General features: G+C 41.0%; 2 protein-coding genes across 2 annotated transcripts; both read right to left on the minus strand.

Annotated features, from left to right (window-relative positions):
- Window positions 1-1,374: 1,374 nt before the first annotated feature.
- On the minus strand, window positions 1,375-9,816 carry LOC137889387 (NADH dehydrogenase [ubiquinone] 1 alpha subcomplex subunit 4-like 2). Its single transcript, XM_068733228.1, has 4 exons — window positions 9,640-9,816; window positions 3,287-3,372; window positions 2,179-2,239; window positions 1,375-2,013 (listed from the first exon to the last, which is right to left on the minus strand). Exons 1-4 carry the CDS (start codon window positions 9,682-9,684, stop codon window positions 1,957-1,959), a joined length of 249 nt encoding a protein of 82 aa, XP_068589329.1. The 5' UTR covers window positions 9,685-9,816; the 3' UTR covers window positions 1,375-1,956.
- Window positions 9,817-13,359: 3,543 nt separating this feature from the next.
- Window positions 13,360-19,818, minus strand: actr5 (actin related protein 5). The gene is made up of 9 exons (XM_068733780.1): window positions 19,429-19,818; window positions 18,426-18,664; window positions 18,170-18,339; window positions 17,749-17,966; window positions 17,287-17,451; window positions 16,737-16,841; window positions 16,392-16,531; window positions 14,641-14,773; window positions 13,360-14,403 (listed from the first exon to the last, which is right to left on the minus strand). Exons 1-9 carry the CDS (start codon window positions 19,810-19,812, stop codon window positions 14,071-14,073), a joined length of 1,887 nt encoding a protein of 628 aa, XP_068589881.1. The 5' UTR covers window positions 19,813-19,818; the 3' UTR covers window positions 13,360-14,070.
- Window positions 19,819-22,098: the final 2,280 nt, after the last annotated feature.

A 22,098-nucleotide genomic window follows, 5' to 3' on the forward strand; every position in this document is an offset into this window, starting at 1 on the left:
TTCATTTGAAGGTTATTGCTTGAGTTTGTGCCAGAGGAATGTGTCCCTCCACAGAGACCGGCCAGCTAAATCACAGGTCAAAGGTGAAGGAAGCTCTCACAGCTCTGTCGTCAGAAAACACACAGAAACAACACAAGGACACACACATGCAGCATCACAACGCAAATACCGACTCATCTGCTCATCTCTGTGCCTGTTTCTCATGACCTGACAACTCCTTTAACGCAGTGTGTGTATGTGTGTGTGTGTTTTAAGGCTTTTAAATATCCTTCAGGGAAATCACATATTCCCTCAAGCTCCATTGTCTGCTTCTAGCCATCTCCTTATTACCACAACAATCTTTATGGTGTTTAAAAGTCGGATGAATTTTTGATGTTTGCTTTCTTCTCTCTTCATTCGCTCTTTTTGTCATTTTACGGGGAGGAAAGAGATGAATACGAGCGCCGAGAGCCGGAGGGGTGGTCTGAAGGTTTCTTAAGAGGATGAAACACGAGTCTCACCTTCACTGAACAAAGCCAAATTCCTGTAAGAATTTAGAAGTTTGTTTTTAATTTATTCTTTATAAGCAGCAGAGGTGTTACTGAGGGAGTTTATGAGGAGGAAATAAGGGAGGGATAAATACTGTATGTCAATATTTCATATGACAATATACAATATCCAGTCACAAGTTAAAGATTGACAAATCCTGTCTCCTGAGAGTTACCACAAATGTGTATTTGTTTTACCATTACTCACCTTACAACATATTTATGGTATTTTTGGTTACTTTAAAATCTTAATTCATGAGCTGTTTGTTATTTGAATCTACAGACTTAAATTGAAAACCACTTTCCTCCTCTTCATCTGCGTCTTCTTTTAAAGACAGATGTCAATATCGATGATAAAAGTCAATGGGAGAAAGATCTTTCATCTGATTCACCCCATCATACGTAATGTAATCCGTGTATGCTTGTTTCTGCAGTATTGAGAGACTGGTGTGTGTGTGTGTGTGTGTGTGTGTGTGTGTGTGTGTGTGTACACTTCGACTGTGCTCTGCTGTCATACATCAACACCATGCTGGGAGAATGCTTAGCATCCTGCCACTGCTGTCGCTGATCAAATAAGGCACAGGGGTGCTGTCACACACACTGGTGCATCCACACCAACACACACACAAACACACACACACACACCAATAAATGTGGCCATAGAAGCACCAATCAGGCTGCAAAGTGAAGTGGCACTGCCAACAGATGCATTTGTTCCATCAGAGTTACTGATTGTGTATTTCTATCTTAGGATGTGGAAAAAGATCTGTATCTGACTCAATTCCACGCAGGTGGTTGAGGAAAGTCACGGTGCAGGTTGGCAACAAACGCTCTCATCCAAACATGAAACAGACGGACTATTTATTGAAAGAATCCAGCCAAGTGTATGCATCCCTGTCTTTTTTTGTCATCTGTCATCATTGATTTTTTTTTTTAGTCTGATAATTCATTTTTTATATGTGATAAGAGGTAAACAGAAACCAATAGATGCCTGAAACTTTCAAAATGATACACTGACATTTCTAAAACAGCAGCATGGTTAACAAAACAGTTGTGATACAGTATCCCTCATTTGCATTAAATTGGCTAAAAATGCAATACCACTTGTCTGGTACATATGTGCATATGTGTCTCATATCTCTCCTGCATGGGTGTAATTATGTAGAAGGGGGACATATTCAACTTTTTCAATATTCATATGTGCCTTCAGGATCCATTCACTGACAATGCTGGTCACATTTACCAGATCACCAGATAGTTCGCAAACATCACACAGGCACAGAGACACTCAAAGTTTACAGATCCTAATCTAGAATGCATTTCACCTTACACCTATACAGTGAAGACATCATGGAGGGGGGGGGGGGGGGGGGGGTGGATCTGACCCTAGATCAGGATTTTCTGTTACTTTTTCAAGCCAGCGAGAGATTCAGAACTTAGGTCCGTCTTTCTTTAGATTTTTGTAGTCAGTGGTGATGGCCACAAGCTGGGGAAGAAGAAGAAAATCAAACTGAGTGGAAGCTTGATACTGTTGTGCTAAGAAATTATTTCTGTATCCAATCTCACATTCAAACAGAGATGTATACATTAATTACAGGTAGGAAGCCATCTCTGTTTCCTAACAACGAATACTCGTAGTGTGCTGTATTACCTTGTACTGATACGTGGGATCAAGTTTATTCCATGGCTCTGGGTTGTTGGTCTTGTTCCAGCTAAAAACACAAATAGATACGGACAGAACTGGTATAAGTTAGGCTCTTTGGGAATCTGAGATACATGAATAAAGCTCTCATTTCAGACCCAGCAAACAAATATAATAAAAAGTGATCTGATACCCCTGAGAGCCAAGATATTTTATACACACAACAAAAGATAACATTAAAAAAGGCAAGCAAAAGTTGTGGGTCAGATTCAAGCTCAGCACTCAGTATGTGCTTTAAGCCTGCTGTGCCATCAACAAGACACTCTTTTTAATAATTTCATCAAGGATGTAAAGAATCATTGTTGCAAATAAATGATGAAAGACCTGCAAAGAAAGAAGACAGTGCACCATCCTGTGAGCTTGTGTTAAAAGCACTTAGCTATGTCTGCTGTTATTGCAGTATCATAATGGGTAAATCAAAGGTTTGTATAGCAGCAGGAGGAGAGGAAGTCCAGGCAAGAGGCGGCTGGAGGGGAAAATCAAAGTGAGCGGGGATCCCCGTAGTCAGTAACAATCATAAAACAAATCTCTCAGCTTGGTTATAGTGTAAAACGTATTCATCTGCCCTTGTTAAAATGTTAGCACATCTGCATATGAAGATGAAATTCTAAAGGGAAGGAAGTCTAAAACCCATAATTTCCTTGTTTATACATCTACATCTGGTGGTGTACTCCATCCTGTGACCACCCTGTAGGGGGTCATTGATTCTTCTTTGGACATTTTAGGCAAACTGTCCTCAAATTATGTGAAAAAATAACTAAACAGATGTCCAAACCAAAGGAAAACACACATATTAAGCTAATTTGCAGATTCCTTCTGCATGGTGATGCATTTGTTTAAAGAATGATGGCAAATGTACCTAATGCTCAATTTTCAATTCTCAGTCTCAATTTTGACAAAATACAGATGTTTACATCATTGAACAGGTAACTGTTTAGTCAGTTAACAGCTCAAGAAGGCCACCAAACACATCCACAAAGGTGAACTTTTTGTTTTACCAGATATCATCCTGACATATTACATATTATCTCTGTTGTATATCATTAGAGGTCCTTACGTGACATGGGGTCCTTTAGCCAACCGGAACAGATACAGAGATGCCCCGCCCATTCCCAGACAGATGAAGAAGAACTGGGGGATGAGCTGCAGACAAAGAGTGAGACAATCCAAAGATTAGGTTTCTTAAATCTTATTTTATTTAACATAAGTAGATTTTATTTAATTTGTTTTATTTCATATGTGATACTGTGCTGCTTATAAATGGCAACACAACTAGAGGCTTTCAAAATAAGAGAGTAATGTGATTCTATTTGTGCATACAGTGACTTGCAAAAGTATTCACCCCCCTTGGCGTTTTTCCTATTTTGTTGCATTACAACCTGGAATTAAAATGGATTTTCATTTGGATCTAGTAATTGACCTATACAAAAAATAGTGATAGTTAGTGAAATGAAATGACAAAAAATACAAAAAATAAAAACCTGAAAAGTGCTGGGTGCATACAGTATGTATTCACCCAATTTAAGTTGAAGTCCTTAAATAAGATATAGGTGCCATCTGGTGTTTACCTCCATAAGTCAAATCATTACTTAAATAAAGTGACACACCAATACCATTAAATCCATGGCTCCACAACTGAGTTGTGAGTGTTGGTGCTCCGTTACATTATGTGACAGATCATGTGACACTTAGGTTGCACACAGGTGGACTAACGATGGATACAAAAAATAAGAGTAAACTAAACACAGTACAGTGCAATACTTTAACACAGTATTCTAAGTAAATGGTGAATTAACGTAGTGTTACTGTTGTGTATTCTTTATGTTTTATTATGGAAAACAACAAAGTGTGTTATCATAATTATGCAGACGACACACAAATCTACATAACTATATCACCAGGGGACTATAATCTCATACAGGGGCTGGGTAAATGCATTGAACAAATCAACAACTGGATGTGCCAGAATTGTCTTCAATTAAACAAAGATAAAATAGAAGTAATTGTTTTTGGTACCAAGGACAAACGATTGAAAGTCAGCGCTCAGCTTCAATCACTGATGTTAAAAACCACAAACCAAGCCAGAAACCTAGGTGTAGTTATGGATTCAGACCTCAACCTGAACAGCTTTATCAAGACAATTACAAAATCAGCCTACTATCACCTGAAGAATATATCAAGGATTAGAGGACTTATGTCTCAACAGGATTTGGAAAAACTTGTCCAACTTGTCCATCTTCAGTATACTCGACTACTATAACGGTGTGTTTACAGGTCTGCAGCTCGAGTCCTCACTAAGACCAAGAAAGTGGATCACATCACTCCAGTTCTGAGGTCTTTGCACTGGCTTCCTGTTCAACAAAGAATTGACTTTAAAATCCTGCTGTTGGTTTATAAAGCTTATAAGTTTATAAAGATTTAGGGCCAAAATACATCTCTGATCTGCTGCTACCTTATGAACCATCCCGACCCTTTAGGTTGTCTGGGACCGGTCTACTTTCTAACATGGAGAAGCAGCGTTCAGTTTTTCTGCTCCACATATCTGGAATAAAGTCCCAGAAAGCTGCAGGTCTGCTGAGACCCTCAGCTCCTTTAAATCAATTTTGAAGACGTTTCTATTTGCTGCTGCCTTTGATTGAACCAGATTCAAGAATATTAATCAATTTCCTGCATTTCTGCATTTTAGTAGTGTATTCTATTTCTTAATTAAACTGCACTGCAACTTTTATTCTATTTTATAGCTTTTTGTGTTTTAATGACTGTTATTAATGTTTCAATGAAGTTTTTTAATTGTTTTTAAATCTCCTTTTCTTTTGCCTTATGTTTTGATGTTTTTAATGGTTTTATCTGAAGCACTTTAAATTGCCTTGTTGTTGAAATGTGCTATACAAATAAACTTGCCTTGCCTTACTTTGCCTTGCCTTGCTATGGGGACTTAATATTGAGCTGTCGTGGTTGAGACATTGATTCTTCCTTGCATAATTATTGGAAATATGTTAGCTGTACAGCTGTGTACCTACCTGATTTGCTGCTCATTAAAACCAAAGTAATGCCTGCCGAATATTAAACCCGTATAAAAACAATACCCCCTTCTATAAATTGCATAAGCCTCAGTCGGCTTCAACCTCATAACTCCTGACTCTGTGTTAGCTGAATGTCTCAGAGAACACGCAAATACAAAAGCACATTCTTGAATTAAGAAAGCGAAGATACGGCTTTTTTCAATCTACTTATTCAATTGTGAGAAACTCTCCTCTGAATCACATGCTAACCATCAACAGCAACAACATGTGTCATTCCAAATTCTGTTTGAAATTATTCTCAGGGTTTTTTAATGAAGCAGGAAATGTCTTTAATGAAGTAGATACGATTTACAGTAGCCTATAGGGTTCAAACACATGCATACTTTATTTGTCACTTCCTGTCTACAGAATATAGTTACTGTAACAACTCTGAGGATTAACTACTGGCCTGCTCTTACTCAGTTACCTTGTGTAAACCTGCTGACAGACAGTACTGTTTGTATGTGTGTGTAAGGCAGCAGTAGAAACTATTCAAGTACTGCGCTTAAATATACATTTAAGCTACTTTTGCTTCATTTTACGATTTCCATTTTAGTCTACTTTATACTTCTGCTTCACTACATTTCACAGGAATATAACACACTTTTTACTCCACTAAAGATATTTGATAGCGGCAGTTACTTTTCCGATTAAGATTTTACATTAAAAAAACATGTGGTAAGCTTTTAAAATAGAATGCATTTCAGAAAAATTTCAGATGAGTTGTTCACAGTTCAACCAAAGAGTGATTTATTCTCTCTTTATGATTATAAATCTGTGTATCAGAACTTTCCCTTCCCCCATTAAATGTCTCACAACCCCTCAGATTAATCTTGCGACCCTCTGGAGGGGCCCGGCCCCCAGGTTGGGAACCAATAGACTAACAGACAAAACAGAAAAATGCTGATGCATTAGTACTAATCATAATGTCATATACAGTATATATATATATATATATATATATATATATATATATATATATATATATATATATATATACTGTATAGTGACAAATCAGTCATAGTCAAGCTATTGTCCTTAGTGACTTTAACAAAGGAAGCCATGAACTCCCCAAATACAGACAGTCTATTAAATGTCCAACCAGAGAGGAGAACATTCTGGATCACTGCTACACCATAATCAGTACCCTGAAGCATTGTGCTGATCAGCTGTCTCCAGTGTTTACAGACATCTTCAACACCTCCCTGGAGACATGCCATGTACCAACCTGCTTCAAGGCCTCCACCTTCATCCCAGTCCCCAAAAAACCAAGGATCACAGGACTTAACGACTACAGGCTCGTCGCCCTGACCTCTGTGGTCATGAAGTCTTTTGAGCACCTTGTCATACCTTAAAACCCTCACCGACCCACTCCTGGACCCCCTGCAGTTCGCCTACAGAGCCAACAGGTCTGTAGACGATGCAGTCAACTTGGCCCTCCATTTCATACTCCAGCATCTGGACTCCCCAGGAACCTACGCCAGGATCCTGTTTGTGGACTTCAGCTCTGCCTTTAACACCATCATCCCGTCTTTGCTGCATGACAAGCTCTCCCAGCTGCACGTGCCCAACTCCACCTGCAAGTGGATCACAGACTTCCTGTCTGACAGGAAGCAGCACGTCAAGCTGGGAAAACACGTCTCGGCCTCCCGGACCATCAGCACCGGGTCCCCCCAAGGCTGCGTTCTTTCCCCTCTGCTCTTCTCCTTGTACACGAAGAGCTGAACCTCCAGTCACCAGTCAGTCAAGGTCCTGAAGTTCGCAGATGACACCACCCTCTTTGGACTCATCTGTGGTGGGGATGAGTCCGCCTACAGGTGGGAGACTGACCATCTGGTGACCTGGTGCAGTCTGAACAACTTAGAGCTCAACGCTCTAAAGACAGTGGAGATGATTGCAGATTTCCAGAAGAATGCAGCCCCACCAGCCCCTATCACCCTGTGTGACTCCCCCGTCGACGCGGTGGAGTCCTTCCGCTTACTGGGCTCCATCATAACCCAGGACCTCAAGTGGGAGCTTAATATCAGCTCCATCACAAAGAAGACAGCTGAAGAAATTCAACCTGCCAAAGACAATGATGGTGCACTTCTACACAGCCATCATTGAGTCCATCCTCTGCTCCTCCATTATGGTCTAGTACGCTGCAGCCACTGCCAAGGACAAGGGCAGGCTGCAGCGCATCATACGCTCTGCTGAGAGGGTGATTGGCTGTAATCTGCCGTCCCTCCAAGACTTGTTCGCCTCAAGGACCCTGAAGCGAGCAAGAAAGATTGTAGCTGACCCCTCTTACACAAACTGTTCGAGCCCCTTCCATCTGGCATGAGGCTGAGGTCCATCAGGACCAAGACCTCACGACACATGAACAGTTTCTTCCCATCTGCAGTCGGGCTCATTAACAGAGCCAGGGTCCCCCACTGACTCTGTCATCCCCAGGACAATTTTAATACCGGTCACTACCCAGCACATCACTTCTAGGCTCTTATTTAAATACAGTTGACACTTTTACACTACACTTACATCTCACTTGTTTATAGTCCTGTTATCTGTTCGTTTGTGCACTTTATTTTATATTTCACTTTAATTTATACTTTACTTTATTTTATATTTCTCTGTAAATTTTAATATGTTTATATACTTTGCACTGTGTTGATTGTTGTTGACTGTTAAATCTTATGCACCTCCCATCATGTCAAATTCCTTGTATGTTCAACATACCATGGCAATAAACGGTTCTGATTCTGATAGGGGATGTTTTTCTGCAAAACAGGCATTTACTTCTTTTATTTACATTTTGCTGATCAAATTTATATACTTTTACTGTTATGCATGACTTTTACTTAGGTTGTTTGATTTGTACTTTTACTCTGGTAAAAAAAAACACTGAAAGACAGCCAGAGAGAGAAGAAACACTTTTTACTGTCAGCTTAAGATCTACAGCAACATGACTGAATAATAATCAGGCCTGTCTATAATTCTGTCTGCCTGTCAAACTCTGTCTGACTGACTGTCTTTCTGATAACTTGTCTCTTTATACTTGATTAACTTACTGTCTACTGTGCCACTGTCTATCTGCTTACACAACACTGAAATCATTCACTTCTCCTAATCACTACTTTTAGCTCTACGGTAGTGGATCGTAACTAAGGACACTTACTGAAGTACTGGACTATGATGCATTGCCCACTGTCTGTCTCTCAGCCTGTCTGTCTGTTTTATGATAGACCATATGAAGGAGCTCTGGTAGAGTCTCATAGGGATTTCCTCCCTGCAGCTTTTCTCTCTCTCTCTCTCTCTCTCTCTCTCTCTCTCTCTCTCTCTCTCTCTCTCTCTCTCTCTCTCTCTCTCTCTCTCTCTCTCTCTCTCTCTCTCTCATGGGAGGTCGATGACAAGAAGTTAACACTCTGTCACTTCGCTCTTTGACTGCAGAGCTGGTTAAAAAACGCAGAAATAATCCCATCCCCTGTAGGTACAGCTCATATTTTCGAATGTATTTTATTCCAACCACTCATCTCCTTAAAATTTACGATTTTGTCAGTTTAGATTTAAGAGGTTTGTTCGGGTCATGGGTGTGTTTTTAAGTCTTAAGCCTCTCTCAGCTAGGCTTGATTTCAAATGAGCCACTGGAGAAACTTAACCTGCTTATTTAGAGTTAAAAAAAGATCAGATGAGACAAAATTAGTCTTCTGATCGCATCAATTAATGTACCAACACTCTACAAACCCTCCAGGCAATCATCAAGTGTGTCTGCTACTGTATTTTATTAACTAGAACTTATTAACATACAGTATATCAAGTTAAATTCATTGTGAATACATTTTCTGAGAGATAAAACGTAAATATATTTACATTCATTTGTATGTGATGTTATTCATATTATATCAGAAGGCAGAAATACATTTGGTTAGGAGCCTAAAAAAAAATAAATGTTAAATTTTAAAGCCTAACCAGTGATGGAGCAGCAAATTAGCTTCAGCGAGAGCTATACTACTGCACCTGTTACAGTAAACAAACAAACAAATGAATGGCTAAAAACCACAATACTTAACTTCTATAACCAAAATGTATTTACATTGATGTTAATGTGGCATCGTTGTTGAATAATGTGCAGGGAGAAAAAACATTTATTTTCTGCAGAACATGTGACTCACTATTAGAAACACTAGAGCTGTCCAAATGATGATTCAGAAAAGCACTTCGTCATTTTACATTTCTTTAATGTTTAATTTCTTTAATTTCTTTAATGTTATAAATAATTATTTTACCTTAAAACTTTTTGGAATTGAAAACAGGTTGTTGAACAATAAAGTCCTAAAGACAAACAAACAGGAAAGATATAAATATTACTTACCCCAGGGTGCCTCTTAGCATGCTCTACTGCTGTCCGAAATATCATTGCTCCTGTTTATGGAATTGTAGGAACAATATAAAAACACATATAAACAAACATAAAATAATTCAGAGTCAGTACTTCAGGCCCTTGATATCCACAGTGCGCAGACAGGATTTAGACCTGTTGCTCTCTGCATGTGGAGGGAGGAGGGGAGGAGGAGGAGAAAGAGGTCATTTACATCTGATTATAGCAACTCCAGCTCCCTTGTTGGGGTGAATGCTCGGTGCTGAACAGTGTAACAGTTTATATTCAAACGATAAGGTTTCATCCTTGTAAATATTCATTAAATATCCAGCACAGAGACATTTGATGCTCATATCACAGTGTTTAATCAGAAGAAGCTCAAAGGCCTTGTCTCCCTCATTTCCTTTACTGCATTTTGAAGACTTTCGACCCTTTGGGAGCTGACTGGAGGAAATGGAAAAGCATACAAACACTGTGTCCTTTCAAAAGGCCGCTGGGGAATATCTATATTCTAAGGGCCTCTTCAGTTGGCCTAATCATATCCGTAAAGATGTATTCAGTACACATCCCCAAAAAACACAGTTGAACTGAAATCTGCTACACCAAAGAGAAACCTTTAAATGGAGCTGCAATTGAAGTACTTGTTTCTCAGTAATAAAGTTAAACAAATGTTCAGTAAACTATTGGTAAGAATAAATAATGCAAAAAACAATGATTGATACCAAACTTTGCAAGTTGTGTCCTCTTCAAAAACACTCAGAGAAGCGATCCCTTTGTATTCTGGCTGATTGTGTTGGCAACTAAAGACAGGTTGTAATCCAAAACATAATTATGCACCACAATCTCCAGTATTGTACCCATTAAACACTTTTCAAAAGCCCAATCCGCACATTCATTGACCTAGATACACTTTGACATACAGAGAGTTTAGAAACAACTCAGCTTGTTGACCATTAATTACAAAAGAAGTCTCAGTGTTATGCAGCTGACTTTTTTAAAATTGTGTGTAAATCCAAGGAAAAGTTTTCCCAGCAAGTGCTTCACTTGTGATTCAGCCTGGAGATTAGCTCTGTATGATTATCAGCTAACCCAGAGAGATGAAAACATAACATGATGATGCCTGAGGAGCAGAATAACAATGTCACCTTCACATTAACACTATTACTTCATTTTAGCTAATTAATGGGAGGCTCAACTTAGCTAAACTAAGGTCAATGCAACAACCTCCCATTCTGTTAAATATGTGTGTGTGTGTGTGTGTGTGTGTGTGTAGCCAGGTGGACTAATCATTGGACAATAACTGGAACACATTTAACCACTGTTTCACAGCTACTTTAAAGAGTAACTTCATCCAAAATCAACCTTCTCAGTAAGAAGCACCTACTGGACCCCCTGTAGGTTTGACAGGTGGCTCTGAAAAGTTTGTGCTGGATTCACGTCACTTACAAAGGATGCAGTAGTGACACGTTTTCACAGAAGTAAAACAGTATTAAGACATCTACAGAAACTTCTCAAACAGCTCCTCTGACATATTCAACTTTTCTACTTAAAGCAAATGCTATTCATGTTCAAAATCATTTAAATATGTTCAAAATAAATAATAAAATGTCAAAGATATGGATAAATGCACTTCTTCCGTATCTCTGTATTTCCTTCCTCCTACCTGTGCAGCAGTGGAAAGCATATGGGTGAGCAATAGTGAAGTGGATTATGCTGCAGAAATGATTGATTATTATTGATTAGTTTCTATGGGTATGTTGGTACTTTTTTCCACTGTGTAAACCTTTGTTTTTTGTGAGGGCAACTACAAACCTTTTATAGACACGTTTCAAGACCAAAGGAGTAGAGTGTTTTATAATCAAATGACTTTGAGTGGAATATCCCTTTAACAGCAATCCCTGTAAACAATACGTGAAATCTTACCAAAGAATAATGATTGTTCGGTAATGATGCAACACTTGTCCATGTCCAGTTTATAATGTTGCAGCCCTTTGAGCTGCAGTAGAAAAAAAAGTAACAAATCATCTCAAACACAATGAGCTTCACCAGTAAGGCATCACGCGTATTAGGTTCAAGCTATAGCCCCATTTTCACTCCCCACTGTGCAGGCGCCCCATCCAACTAGAAGTCACTAGAAACAAGGGCCTGATCCCTCACAGGTTTCCCACCCTTGAACACAACACTATGTTAGTGATAGTCTGCAAAAGTTTTTTTTTTCTCCTTGTGCAGAGTGAAGAGAGACAGGAAGCATGGAGAGAAGGTGGTGGTTGTCTGCAACAAAGGTTGTATTGGATTTCAACATGTCTTCACCTTGTGTAACTGTGCCAACAGGACATTCTGTCAACAGGCTATTTTAAACTCTGTAACCATCAAAACAAGAACAAAATAAGTGGATCATATTGTTTCCTCCAGAATTATTCAGAATGTGTGACATGCAGGCCCCAGTTTTACACAGGAAAAATAAGATGAAATACGATTGTCCAGCCATTATATAATCCCTCATTGTGCATCTGTCACACCGCCAACTCTGGCTCCTTATTTTCTCCTCCCTTCTGACACAGGACTGTGTGACATGAGCTCAGCCCTGCCTGCTGCTCCTGCTGACCTGCAGCACAGAGCTCACAGATAAATCCTCCTAATTGGACACTAGCCAACACTATGGCACAAGCAGTGCCAACTCAGGTCCAATACGGTGCAGATATACCTACAGTATCCCATGAGCTGTTTGGTAGAGCATTTATTTGGAAAGCTAATGATGACACATATTGGCCCTAGCAGTAAATTTGACTTGTTCCTCGCTGACATCTGGCAAGGTGGTAGTGGCGGAGGAGCTGAAAGCAGGTATGAACATGCATAAAAGTGGGCACCATGACCACCCATCGCATGTTTGTTTTTTTTAGTTTGAGCGGCGACATATCTTGAAGGGCTCAGAAGCACCAGGCCAACACGGATCATAGCCACATAATATTGTAAATACCAAATATAAACCGTAAGAGATTATTCACCAACTGCTTGTTAATGCTGTACAACAAACCAAAAGCCACACATTGGCATCCCCCATTAGCCAAACACGAAGTCAGCTGAAAGGGTTAGAAAACACATCATCCATTGTCTTCTTTGAGTTCCCACCTGCAGTTTTTTTTCCTCTAAATATCATTAAGAAAGTCTTACTGAAATGTAGTGTAGCCATAGAAATTAATCCTGTTTACTTGTTTTTACACATAAAAGATTACCTTGTTTTTCCCCCCTTTTAATCCCTCTTGTTAAATTTGAGCCAATCACCCTGCAGTCACAGGCCTGCTTTGGCTCTGATTAGCCTCGCTCTGCCCTGCTGTGGAAACCAGGGTTGTGTGTGTGTGTGTGTGTGTGTGTGTGTGTGTGTGTGTGTGTGTGTGTGTGTGTGTGTGTGTGTGTGTGTGTGTGTGTGTGTGTGTGTGTGTGTGTGTGTGTGCGTTGCTTGAGGAGAAACAGAACAAGCTGGCAGACGGTTTGAACCCCGAGCTGTGGCACAGTTCATCACCACATAATACTATTAGACCACAGAGGTCTGCTGGGTTAATAATGTGGACCAACAAAGAAACAGTACAGTGCAGCAAACACACCTGCAAGTCACCTGACAATTCTTCAAACAAGCATTTGAAGATGCTTTGGGAAACTGCAAAGTGCATTTTTCAGACTAAATCGCTGGACATTCATAGTCATGTGGACAAAATAAATAAATCTACTCTCCTAAATTGTAGATAAAACCTAGGGAATTAAACCAAACTTGGTTTTAAAGTGAGCTTCAGTAAAAGGCAAAACGACAGGACTGAGGAATGGAGACTGTATAGACTTTTCATCTGTAACCAGTGGCATCAGACAGCTGCCTGACTTTCATCTCAATCTGCAATACAAATAAAAGAAAACAGCTCTTTCAATCAGTGAAAATATATTTTCTTAAAAACATACAAACAACAAATGCTATTTACATCGTCTACGAAATACTCCCACTAGACCTTTAAAGATCATTCATTAGATGACCATTCAATATGAATGGCCTCTTGTGGTTTCGCCAAGCATCATGGAAACAAAACAAAGCTGTATTTCCAACAAAGTTCCAGTCAGAAGTTACAAAAGTCACAGGAGAACAAAAACCAATGGATGAAGATTGAGAACGGACAGGAAGTCTATTCCCATTTCCCCTGTTGGTAAAAAAAAAAAAAAAGAAGGAAAAGTTCTATGTAAACAGCTACAGCTAATGCACCTTACATTCCTGAAATGATGGTTGTTTGGTGGTGTGCTTCTTTAAATTTCGACAGAGAAAGGCCTGATAGTAGACACAACTGATTAATTGCTGTTACAATCATGTGTGGGGAGGACCACCGTTTTGTTTTTTTTGAGTCCCTCAAAGTCCCTCAGAGACTCAATGATAACGGAGATCCCAGTTTAGGAGGAAACCAAAGTAACGTTAGCAGCAACAGTAGAACAGCAGGGAGGCAGGTCAGACGTGACCGCGGTGACAGCAGCAGAAGCTCCGGTAGATGTCAGTGTGGTAACAGAGGGCTCGGTGGGGCGAGCGGGAACTGGTTTGGTGATCTTCATGGGAACAAAGATGTTAGAAGCACAGTGCTCGCTCAGGTACTCGCCCCCTTTCTCCTCGTACTCCTGCCTGCTGATCCATCCCTCTGCTGCTCCTCCCTCTCCACTAGGTAGATGCTGCAAGGCCCAGTGTCTCGCCCCGTACCAGGCGTCCAGGGCCGGCCGAGACGCCATTCTCACCTGGGACGGAATCAGTCAGAGTTCAAATGTATGTACAAGATTTCATCTGGAGTATTTGGGCAGTAAAGCCTGGTTAACTGGTTCCCATTTTTAGTGTAAGTTGCGGGAGTACATGCATTTTTCACACAAAATCCCATAAAACCATAAAGGCAATATCTATCTTTACTGGTCAACCTCTGAAACACGTGAAGTAGGAATGTGTAATGCTAAATAGGGTATTAAAAAAGGACCATGTACCTTGAAGTGTGACTGGAAGGGCCTCATAGCCAGCAGTTCTCTCTCCACTCTCTCCTTCATACCGGGGTACTGCATGTTCCCTCCAGTCAGAAACACATTGCTCACCAGCGCCTCCTGCTGCTCTGGTGTGTACCTGTATGTGGCACAGAGGACATAAGAAAGACATTAATACTAATGTATCAATAGTAAATGGTAAAACTATTGACTACCTACACTGCTCAAAAAAATTAAAGGAACAATCTTTTATCAGGGTATGGCATGAATTCAAATGCACTTCTCTGATAATGATCTGGTCAGGTAAGTAGCAGAGGGGGTTGTTAATCAGTTTCAGCTGCATTGGTGTTGATGGAATTAACAACAGGCGCACTAGAGGGGCAACAATGAGATGACCCCCAAAACAGGACTGGTTTTGCATGTGGAGGCCAATTCTAGTTTCTCCCTCTTGATCTGTTTGACTGGTTTTCCACTAGTGTTGGCTTTAGCTATTCATTATCACTACTGGGAGCATGAGGCGATTTCTTAACCCTACAGAAGTTGCACAGATTGTCCAACTCCTCCAGGATGGCACATCCATGTGTGCCGTTGCAAGGAGATTTGATGTGTCTCCCAGCACAATCTCCAGAACATGGAGGAGATTCCAGGAGACAGGCAGTTACTCTAGAAGAGCTGGACAGGGCCGTAGAAGGTCCTCAACCCATCAGCAGGACCGACGTCCTTTAGTGTGCCCTGTGCTCACCGCCCAGCACCGTGGAGCTCGATTGGCATTTGCTATAGAACACCAGAATTGGCATGTCCACCACTGGCGCCCTGTGCTTTTCACAGATGAGAGCAGGTTCACCCTGAGCACCTGTGATAGACGTGAAAGGGTCTGGAGAAGCCAAGGAGAACGCTATGCTGCCTGCAACATCATTCAGCATGACCGGTTTGGTGGTGGGTCAGTGATGGTCTGGGGAGGCATATCCATGGAGGGACGCACAGACCTCTACGGGCTAGAGAACGGCAGTCTGACTGCCATTAGGTATCAGGATGAAATCCTTGAACCCATGGTCAGACCCTACGCTGGTGCAGTAGGTCCTGGGTTCCTCCTGATGCACGACAATGCCCGGCCTTACGTGGCAAGAGTATGCAGGCAGTACCTGGAGGATGAAGGAATTGATACAGTTGAATGGCCCTCACGATCTCCTGACCTAAACCCGATAGAACACCTCTGGGACATTATGTTTCGGTCCATCAGACGCCGCCAGGTTGCTCCTCAGACTTTACAGGAGCTCACTGATGCCCTTAGACAGATCTGGGAGGACATCCCACAAGACACCATCCGTCATCTCATTAGGAGCATGCCGCGACGTTGTCAAGCATGCATACAAGCACGTGGGGGCCACACAAGATATTGAGAAGCATTTTGAGTAGCAGAAATTGAATTTTGGCAAAATGGACTAGCCTGCCACATAATTTTTTCACTTTGATTTTCAGAGTGTCTATAAAATGAAGCCCTCTGTAGGATGAAACTTTTATTTCCATCAAAAGATGTGGCATCCTTTCAATCCTAAGACATTAAACTGTCCATATCAGTATAGATATCCGACATAATTTTTTTTCACATTGAGATCTGATGTGTTTTCAAAGTGTTCCTTTAATTTTTTTGAGCAGTGTATGTGTTCTGAACAAGAATGTTTTGAACGGGCATTAGTGAGAAAAAAAAAAGACAATGTGCGTGATCCATGTGTATGTTCGCATTGGTTTATCATTACCTGGCAAGGACGTACTGCAGCGTCTCCATCAGTCCCATCTGGTCCTCTCCGATTGGCGAAGGCTGGAACAGGATCTCTGGACACCGGAGACGCTCCGTCCCCACAAACAGCTGGTGGTACTCTGCCATGTTGAACACGGGCTGGAGATGAGACAAAAGTTAATTTTGTGTGGTACCAAATGCATCGTCTTTTTAGCAAAGTTTGCTAGTTCCCTTACAGAAACAACCCGAAAAAGTTTTTCTAACACACTCTGCCACACAGTAAACTGGCGGGTAATTGTCTGCGCAGCATTAATGAGGATCTAAGTATCTTGTCTGGGAGCCTCCAGTGTCTCTGTGCCACTACCTGAACCACATTAGCAGGTTTCTCTGGCAGCGTGTCCTCGGGGAAGTCAGAATCAATCAGCGCCACTCCATCTCCCTCGTCCATCGGCTGCTCCAGCTCAGACACCTGGCAGAGGGCAACAGAACAGCCTCAGGCTTCATGTCAGCCACAGCACATCGACCGCAGCAAACAAGGACGGATCCAGTGACGCCCCGCAGCACATTCACGCCGATGACATGCAGAGATAATTAATAATTGGTACATTTGAATGTGACCTCAGCTTGGCGGTTCCCAAGTCGATCGCCCGCTGTCATTACTTTTGGGGAGAATACAGTGTGAGCTTTGCTTCCTTATAGGACTTTTTCACAGCAGCCATTTTGACATGTCATCGCAGGGTAAACACAGTTGTAATTAATAACTCTAATTATGGTCACCTTACAATACATTTTTAACTATCCAAATGTTTTGTCGGACACACAGCCTCAAAAATGCGGAGAAGGTACTTACAAGTTAACAACAAATCAAGATTTCCTGATTCTGTTTCTCTCTGAATTGGTGGAGTAACACCCACCTCAGTCTTTCCCTCCGCTCCGTCGCTATGCAGCAGCTTCTGTCTGCCCTGCTCCACAGCCAGCTGCAGTTTGTTGATGTACGACTGCAGCTCCTCGGCCGAGTCCATGTTGAGCTCCACCAGGCTCTTATGAAAGTGATCCAACAGGCCGTCCTCCAGCAGTTCCTGCACACAAACAAACTCTTTGATCACTGTGAAGCACACACCTGCTGTGTTTTAGAATCAAATCGTATTTAGTTAGAGCTACATTGTATTTCAGATGTTTTAAAGTTACAGTTGTAGTGAGCACAATCATTCCTCAGCAGAACAATTAGCCTTTTTTGTAGTTTGTCTATTTGTAATCATCGGATGCAAAGGGATCAAAAAGTCTTCCCTACTGTATGTTAAGTTGTATGCATATCAATGCCAAAAAAAACTAAAAGGCTTTAGAATAAACAGCAAATGATGCAATGGGCCCCTTGCCTGTACTGCTAGAAGTCTGTCCAGCCTCTCTTGGTCCTGCAGCAGCTTCTCCTCCCGGCGACGAGCGTTGATCTCCTGAAGCCGTCGAAGCTGCTGAGCTCGTCTCTCCTGCCTCTCCTCCACACTCACACAGCCGCCCGGCACCTTACCCGAGAAGGGGAGCTGCATACGGTGAACCTCCCTCTCGTAAAACTCTGGGCTGCGCCACTTTTCCAGCTCTGTGGAGAACGCAACAAAGAGGGAAAGTGCAACATCAAGTAAGAAAGGGTTTAGGAGAAAATTCATGTCGGTGTGGAGTTTATTAATGTTACTTAAGATAAATGTCTTCAACTATTCTAAAACTTAAACAGATTTTGTGAACTTGCCCGGAGAAGCTCTAAGTGTATCAACATACATGTACGCTCGCACTGACATGACGTACCTTCTTGGTAATCCACAGCAGTGTAACTGTGTTCATGCAGCAGCTCCTCCACGCGGCTAAGTGTGATGGCGGCGAGGTGACCCGGGTATTTCAGCTGGAGAAGGCGCTGCAGGTAGGACGCTGCCTGACTCCCAGCCATGTTTACACGCTTACAGTTCACCGCATCAAACCTTGAATCAAAACCATATCAAAGTTAGACTCTACAGAACAGACTGTGCAAAACACGTGCATGAAGCAGTCGTCTGTAAATCCTCACCTGCCGCCGATAACCGGCAGGATGTGAGAACAGTGGTACCCGGAGGACAGGACGATGCCGGTGTGTGGCGGCTGGAGGGTCCTTTGAGTGTTATTGTTGTAGAAACTGTACAAACTGTCCACGCCGTAGGAGACGTACGGGACGTGGTAGCACTCAAAGAGCAACTCTGACATCATCTGCCGACAGTGCAGCGGGTTGCAGGGCGCCTCAGTCAGCACAATGGGATGTGCCACGCTGTCCTAGAAATGCATGGAGAAAGGAATGCTGGTTGATAAACTGGAGGTCATGGCGAGTTAGTTTGACATTGCATATAAAACAGAAAGGGATACATATTACCAGCCTGTAATTAAAACACATCTAAGTTTCCTACATAAAACATGGGATATACCTTTCTATATTCATTAGAAAGATTTGTGATCTGTTCTTTCCTCCTTTAATGTGCATCCCTGACATTAGTAGTTAAGGAAAGGAGGAGAGTCTGTTGCCTTTCAGCCATTAACACACTTAAATGGTTTGACACCATTTTCATTAAGTCATATCAATTGTGAAGCTGAAAATCCATTTTTACTTTTGCTAAAACAGTTGGGCTAATAGATAATTTCTACAAATTGTAAAATATTATATTGACCAATTAATTTACAGACATAATATATATATATATACAGTATAATGCAAATTGTTATCAAATTAAAGAACACATTGCTACCATTAGAATTGGTTCATATGCATTCAGTGTCTGAGTAGTGAAAATAATGTACAATCTGAGCACATAAATACACAAAGCAAACTGTAGACGAAAGATGACGTCACATTTCTCTGTGTTAAAGTGTAGAAACGAATTCAACTTGAACAACTGTTTTTGAAAAGGCATTACAATGAAAATAAATGACATAATAAAAATAGCTCATTTCAAATCCAACCCAATGTTGTTAGCGTGAAGAAAGCACGTGGATGATGTAAATGTTGGCCGCAGCGGACACATCAGTCACCGTCCACCACTAACCTCTGAGCCGATGCCCAAGTGAGTGAACACATAGTCAAACATGAGCTCCTGGATCTCGAAGTTGACCACCACGTTTCGGTCAAACTGGCTCTTCAGCAGCCACCGCAGCGGCTCCAGGTTTGGGATATCGTTACCGATCTGGGTCTCGCTGCGGGCGGCCCCTCTGCTGCGCGCCGCCACCGACTTGAAGAGCAGCCGCGGAGAGTCGAACTCCGCCGCTGGAGCCGCCCAGCCGGCCCGGGTCTGGAAGGAGCCGTTATCTATCACTATAGGGGCCGATGGAGGGGTCAGGCACTGGGCGGGGAGTTCAAAAATCGGGTCGGGGGAGGTTTTACAGTCCTGAAATGAGAAAATTTGATAGACCGGTTCCTGTTTGGAAGCCATTTTAGAAGTGTGTCACTGCAAAATACAGCCGGGTGAAGTCTCGGTGTGGCCGACTTATTGTTCCCGATTGTTTTTAAATGAACTGTTCCAACTTACATGCATTAAATCTGTATATAGCAATATGTATTACAAAAATTAAAATACGAGTAGCACTTAAAAGATTAAAAAAATACATATATTTAATATGAACGACTTGAATAAAACACACGCTTTGGCTTTGCTGTTTTAACAATACAAATGTGGCAAACATTTTTTTTAATGAAACACTCCCTGTTTATCTGCTTTTCAACTAAGGTGTGTAACATTAACGTATTTCGTATCTGTATGTAACCGGAGCTGCGAAGTTGGAGGGTAACAGCAGACGGCGCTAGACATTATGGGATGGTGTCCACTCAGGTGCCATTTCGATGCGCTCTGCCTGACAGAAGCAATGGGTAGACTCCTACGGTACGTTCTAATGGATGGCAGCCGATATACAAAAGCATTTTTATTGTCTTTTACTAAAGATACTTTAATACAATTGCAGAATTGTAATTCTCACCCATTGCATTCGTTCAGAGTACGTCTTCATGTAGACCACATTTGCCGTCCAGTTAATTGCTGTTATTACAATAAAGGTTCATTTTGAATATGTCTACCTTTTGCCACCAGAGGTCGTGCTACACTTTATGTAAGAAATGAGAAACACTGATTTATCCTGGTGGATTATTGGGTAGGGAAAGGGCCTGTTTATTATTATAGTCCGACTGTATAGAAACATTACATTACATTACATTACAGTCATTTAGCAGATGCTTTTATCCAAAGCGACTTACAATTCAGTATCCATCTTCACACCGTAGACGCAGCTACGGGAGCAATTTTGGGGTTAAGTGTCTTGCTCAAGGACACATTGACATGAGACTAGCAGAGCAAGAGCTGGGGATCGAACCGCTGACCCTCTGATTGAAAGGCGGCCCTGCTCTCCACTTACTCCAAACATCAGAAATTATCAAAATATTGTTTAAATTTAAAACTCCTATGTAGAAAATTGTACATTTTAATGTATCTCCCTAAATCGTTGTTTGGCCAGTTGGTGAGAACTCATGCTGTGCAGCACATTTCACATTTTAGTGAAGAACCCAAAGGATCCATATAAAGGAATGATACAGCCATAAAAAATTAAAAATAGCCTAACGTTTCTCTACAGATCCATTTCCAATCTGTTTGCAAACTAAAAGAGATGTTTCAAGTCTTACTGCCATTTTTTTCTAATCACTCATCACCTCACATCAGGGGTCAACTGAATAAACGTGCTAGAAATGGATGAGTCTGTTTTGAAGCTACATCTAAACCATGTGAACAGACATTTTCCCTCAGGCCCTGAGATCCCTGATTTCTTTCTGTCTGCCATCCTGTTATTCTAACCTGACCGAGTGAAGCCTCAGCTGGTGATGTGGGACACCTGCACATTTTAGCTACTGTACATCCCAGTCTGCTTCAGTTCACAACATTCAGTCTATGCACATGTTCATGTTGGAGATCTCACACTCTGATTTTAAATTTTAAATTGCATGAACGTATTCCCCAATGCTCAAATAAATCAAGAATAGCTGTTGATGTGTATTACAGTAGTCAGTTAATGAACAAATGTACAAGGAAAAATACTTAATTAACGCCATAGATAAATCTGATGTATGTATTAAAAAGGTCTCTTGCGTTGTTGAATAAAAATGGAAGCACCAGTTTGTGCAAATCATCTTTTGTTCTTACAAAATATTTTCCTTTTTTTACATCACGGCAGTTGTAATCCTTCATGTGCACCATTTTGGTGAATCAATTACCAATTACCTTGTTTTTAAAACTAGAATATCTATAAATATATTCAGAAAGCAAACTGAAATACAATATTTAAATGAGGATTTCATACACAAACATCCAGCCTGACTGTTAGTTAAACCCCTTCAATACAGCACAATTAATCTACAAATCTTTATACAAGCAGCGTTCTGCCCCAAAAAACTTTTAGATTCTAATAAAAATCCTAAAGAGTCATTTATTGTCTAAAGTAATGCTTAAGACACAGTATTTTCATTTGATGTAATCATCCAGCAATATACAAATGCTTCTCTAATTTGAATATCTACTGCTATATTGAAATGTAGTTTGGAATTTTGGCAAACTGTCCAACACAAAATATTTCAGAAAAATATTTTTTTCTTAAATTTATAAACTGTCTATAATATTGCAGAAAGTGTGTTTTTCTGGGTGGATTTATTTCCTGGATAGCACAGATATTTTGGAGCA

The sequence above is a fragment of the Cebidichthys violaceus genome, unplaced genomic scaffold (genome assembly GCF_023349555.1).
Source record: "Cebidichthys violaceus isolate CVI_PGR_0920_01 unplaced genomic scaffold, fCebVio1.0.p SCAF_6, whole genome shotgun sequence".
NCBI lineage: Eukaryota > Metazoa > Chordata > Actinopteri > Perciformes > Stichaeidae > Cebidichthys > Cebidichthys violaceus.

What these genes read in the sequence shown, in the direction of transcription:
- LOC137889387 (XM_068733228.1), bottom strand. Translation starts at nt 9,684, where the DNA reads ATGATATTTCGGACAGCAGTAGAGCATGCTAAGAGGCACCCTGGG. An exon ending in ATGCTAAGAGGCACCCTGGG is followed by an intron (nt 3,373 to 9,639) that starts GTAAGTAATATT and finishes CTTTGTCTGCAG; the next exon opens with CTCATCCCCCAGTTCTTCTT. An exon ending in ATCCCACGTATCAGTACAAG is followed by an intron (nt 2,014 to 2,178) that starts GTAATACAGCAC and finishes CTTCTTCCCCAG; the next exon opens with CTTGTGGCCATCACCACTGA.
- actr5 (XM_068733780.1), bottom strand. Translation starts at nt 19,812, where the DNA reads ATGGCTTCCAAACAGGAACCGGTCTATCAAATTTTCTCATTTCAGGAC. An exon ending in TGCTGTGGATTACCAAGAAG is followed by an intron (nt 17,967 to 18,169) that starts GTACGTCATGTC and finishes CGTTCTCCACAG; the next exon opens with AGCTGGAAAAGTGGCGCAGC. An exon ending in CCTTCCAGTCACACTTCAAG is followed by an intron (nt 14,404 to 14,640) that starts GTACATGGTCCT and finishes ATTCCGTCCCAG; the next exon opens with GTGAGAATGGCGTCTCGGCC.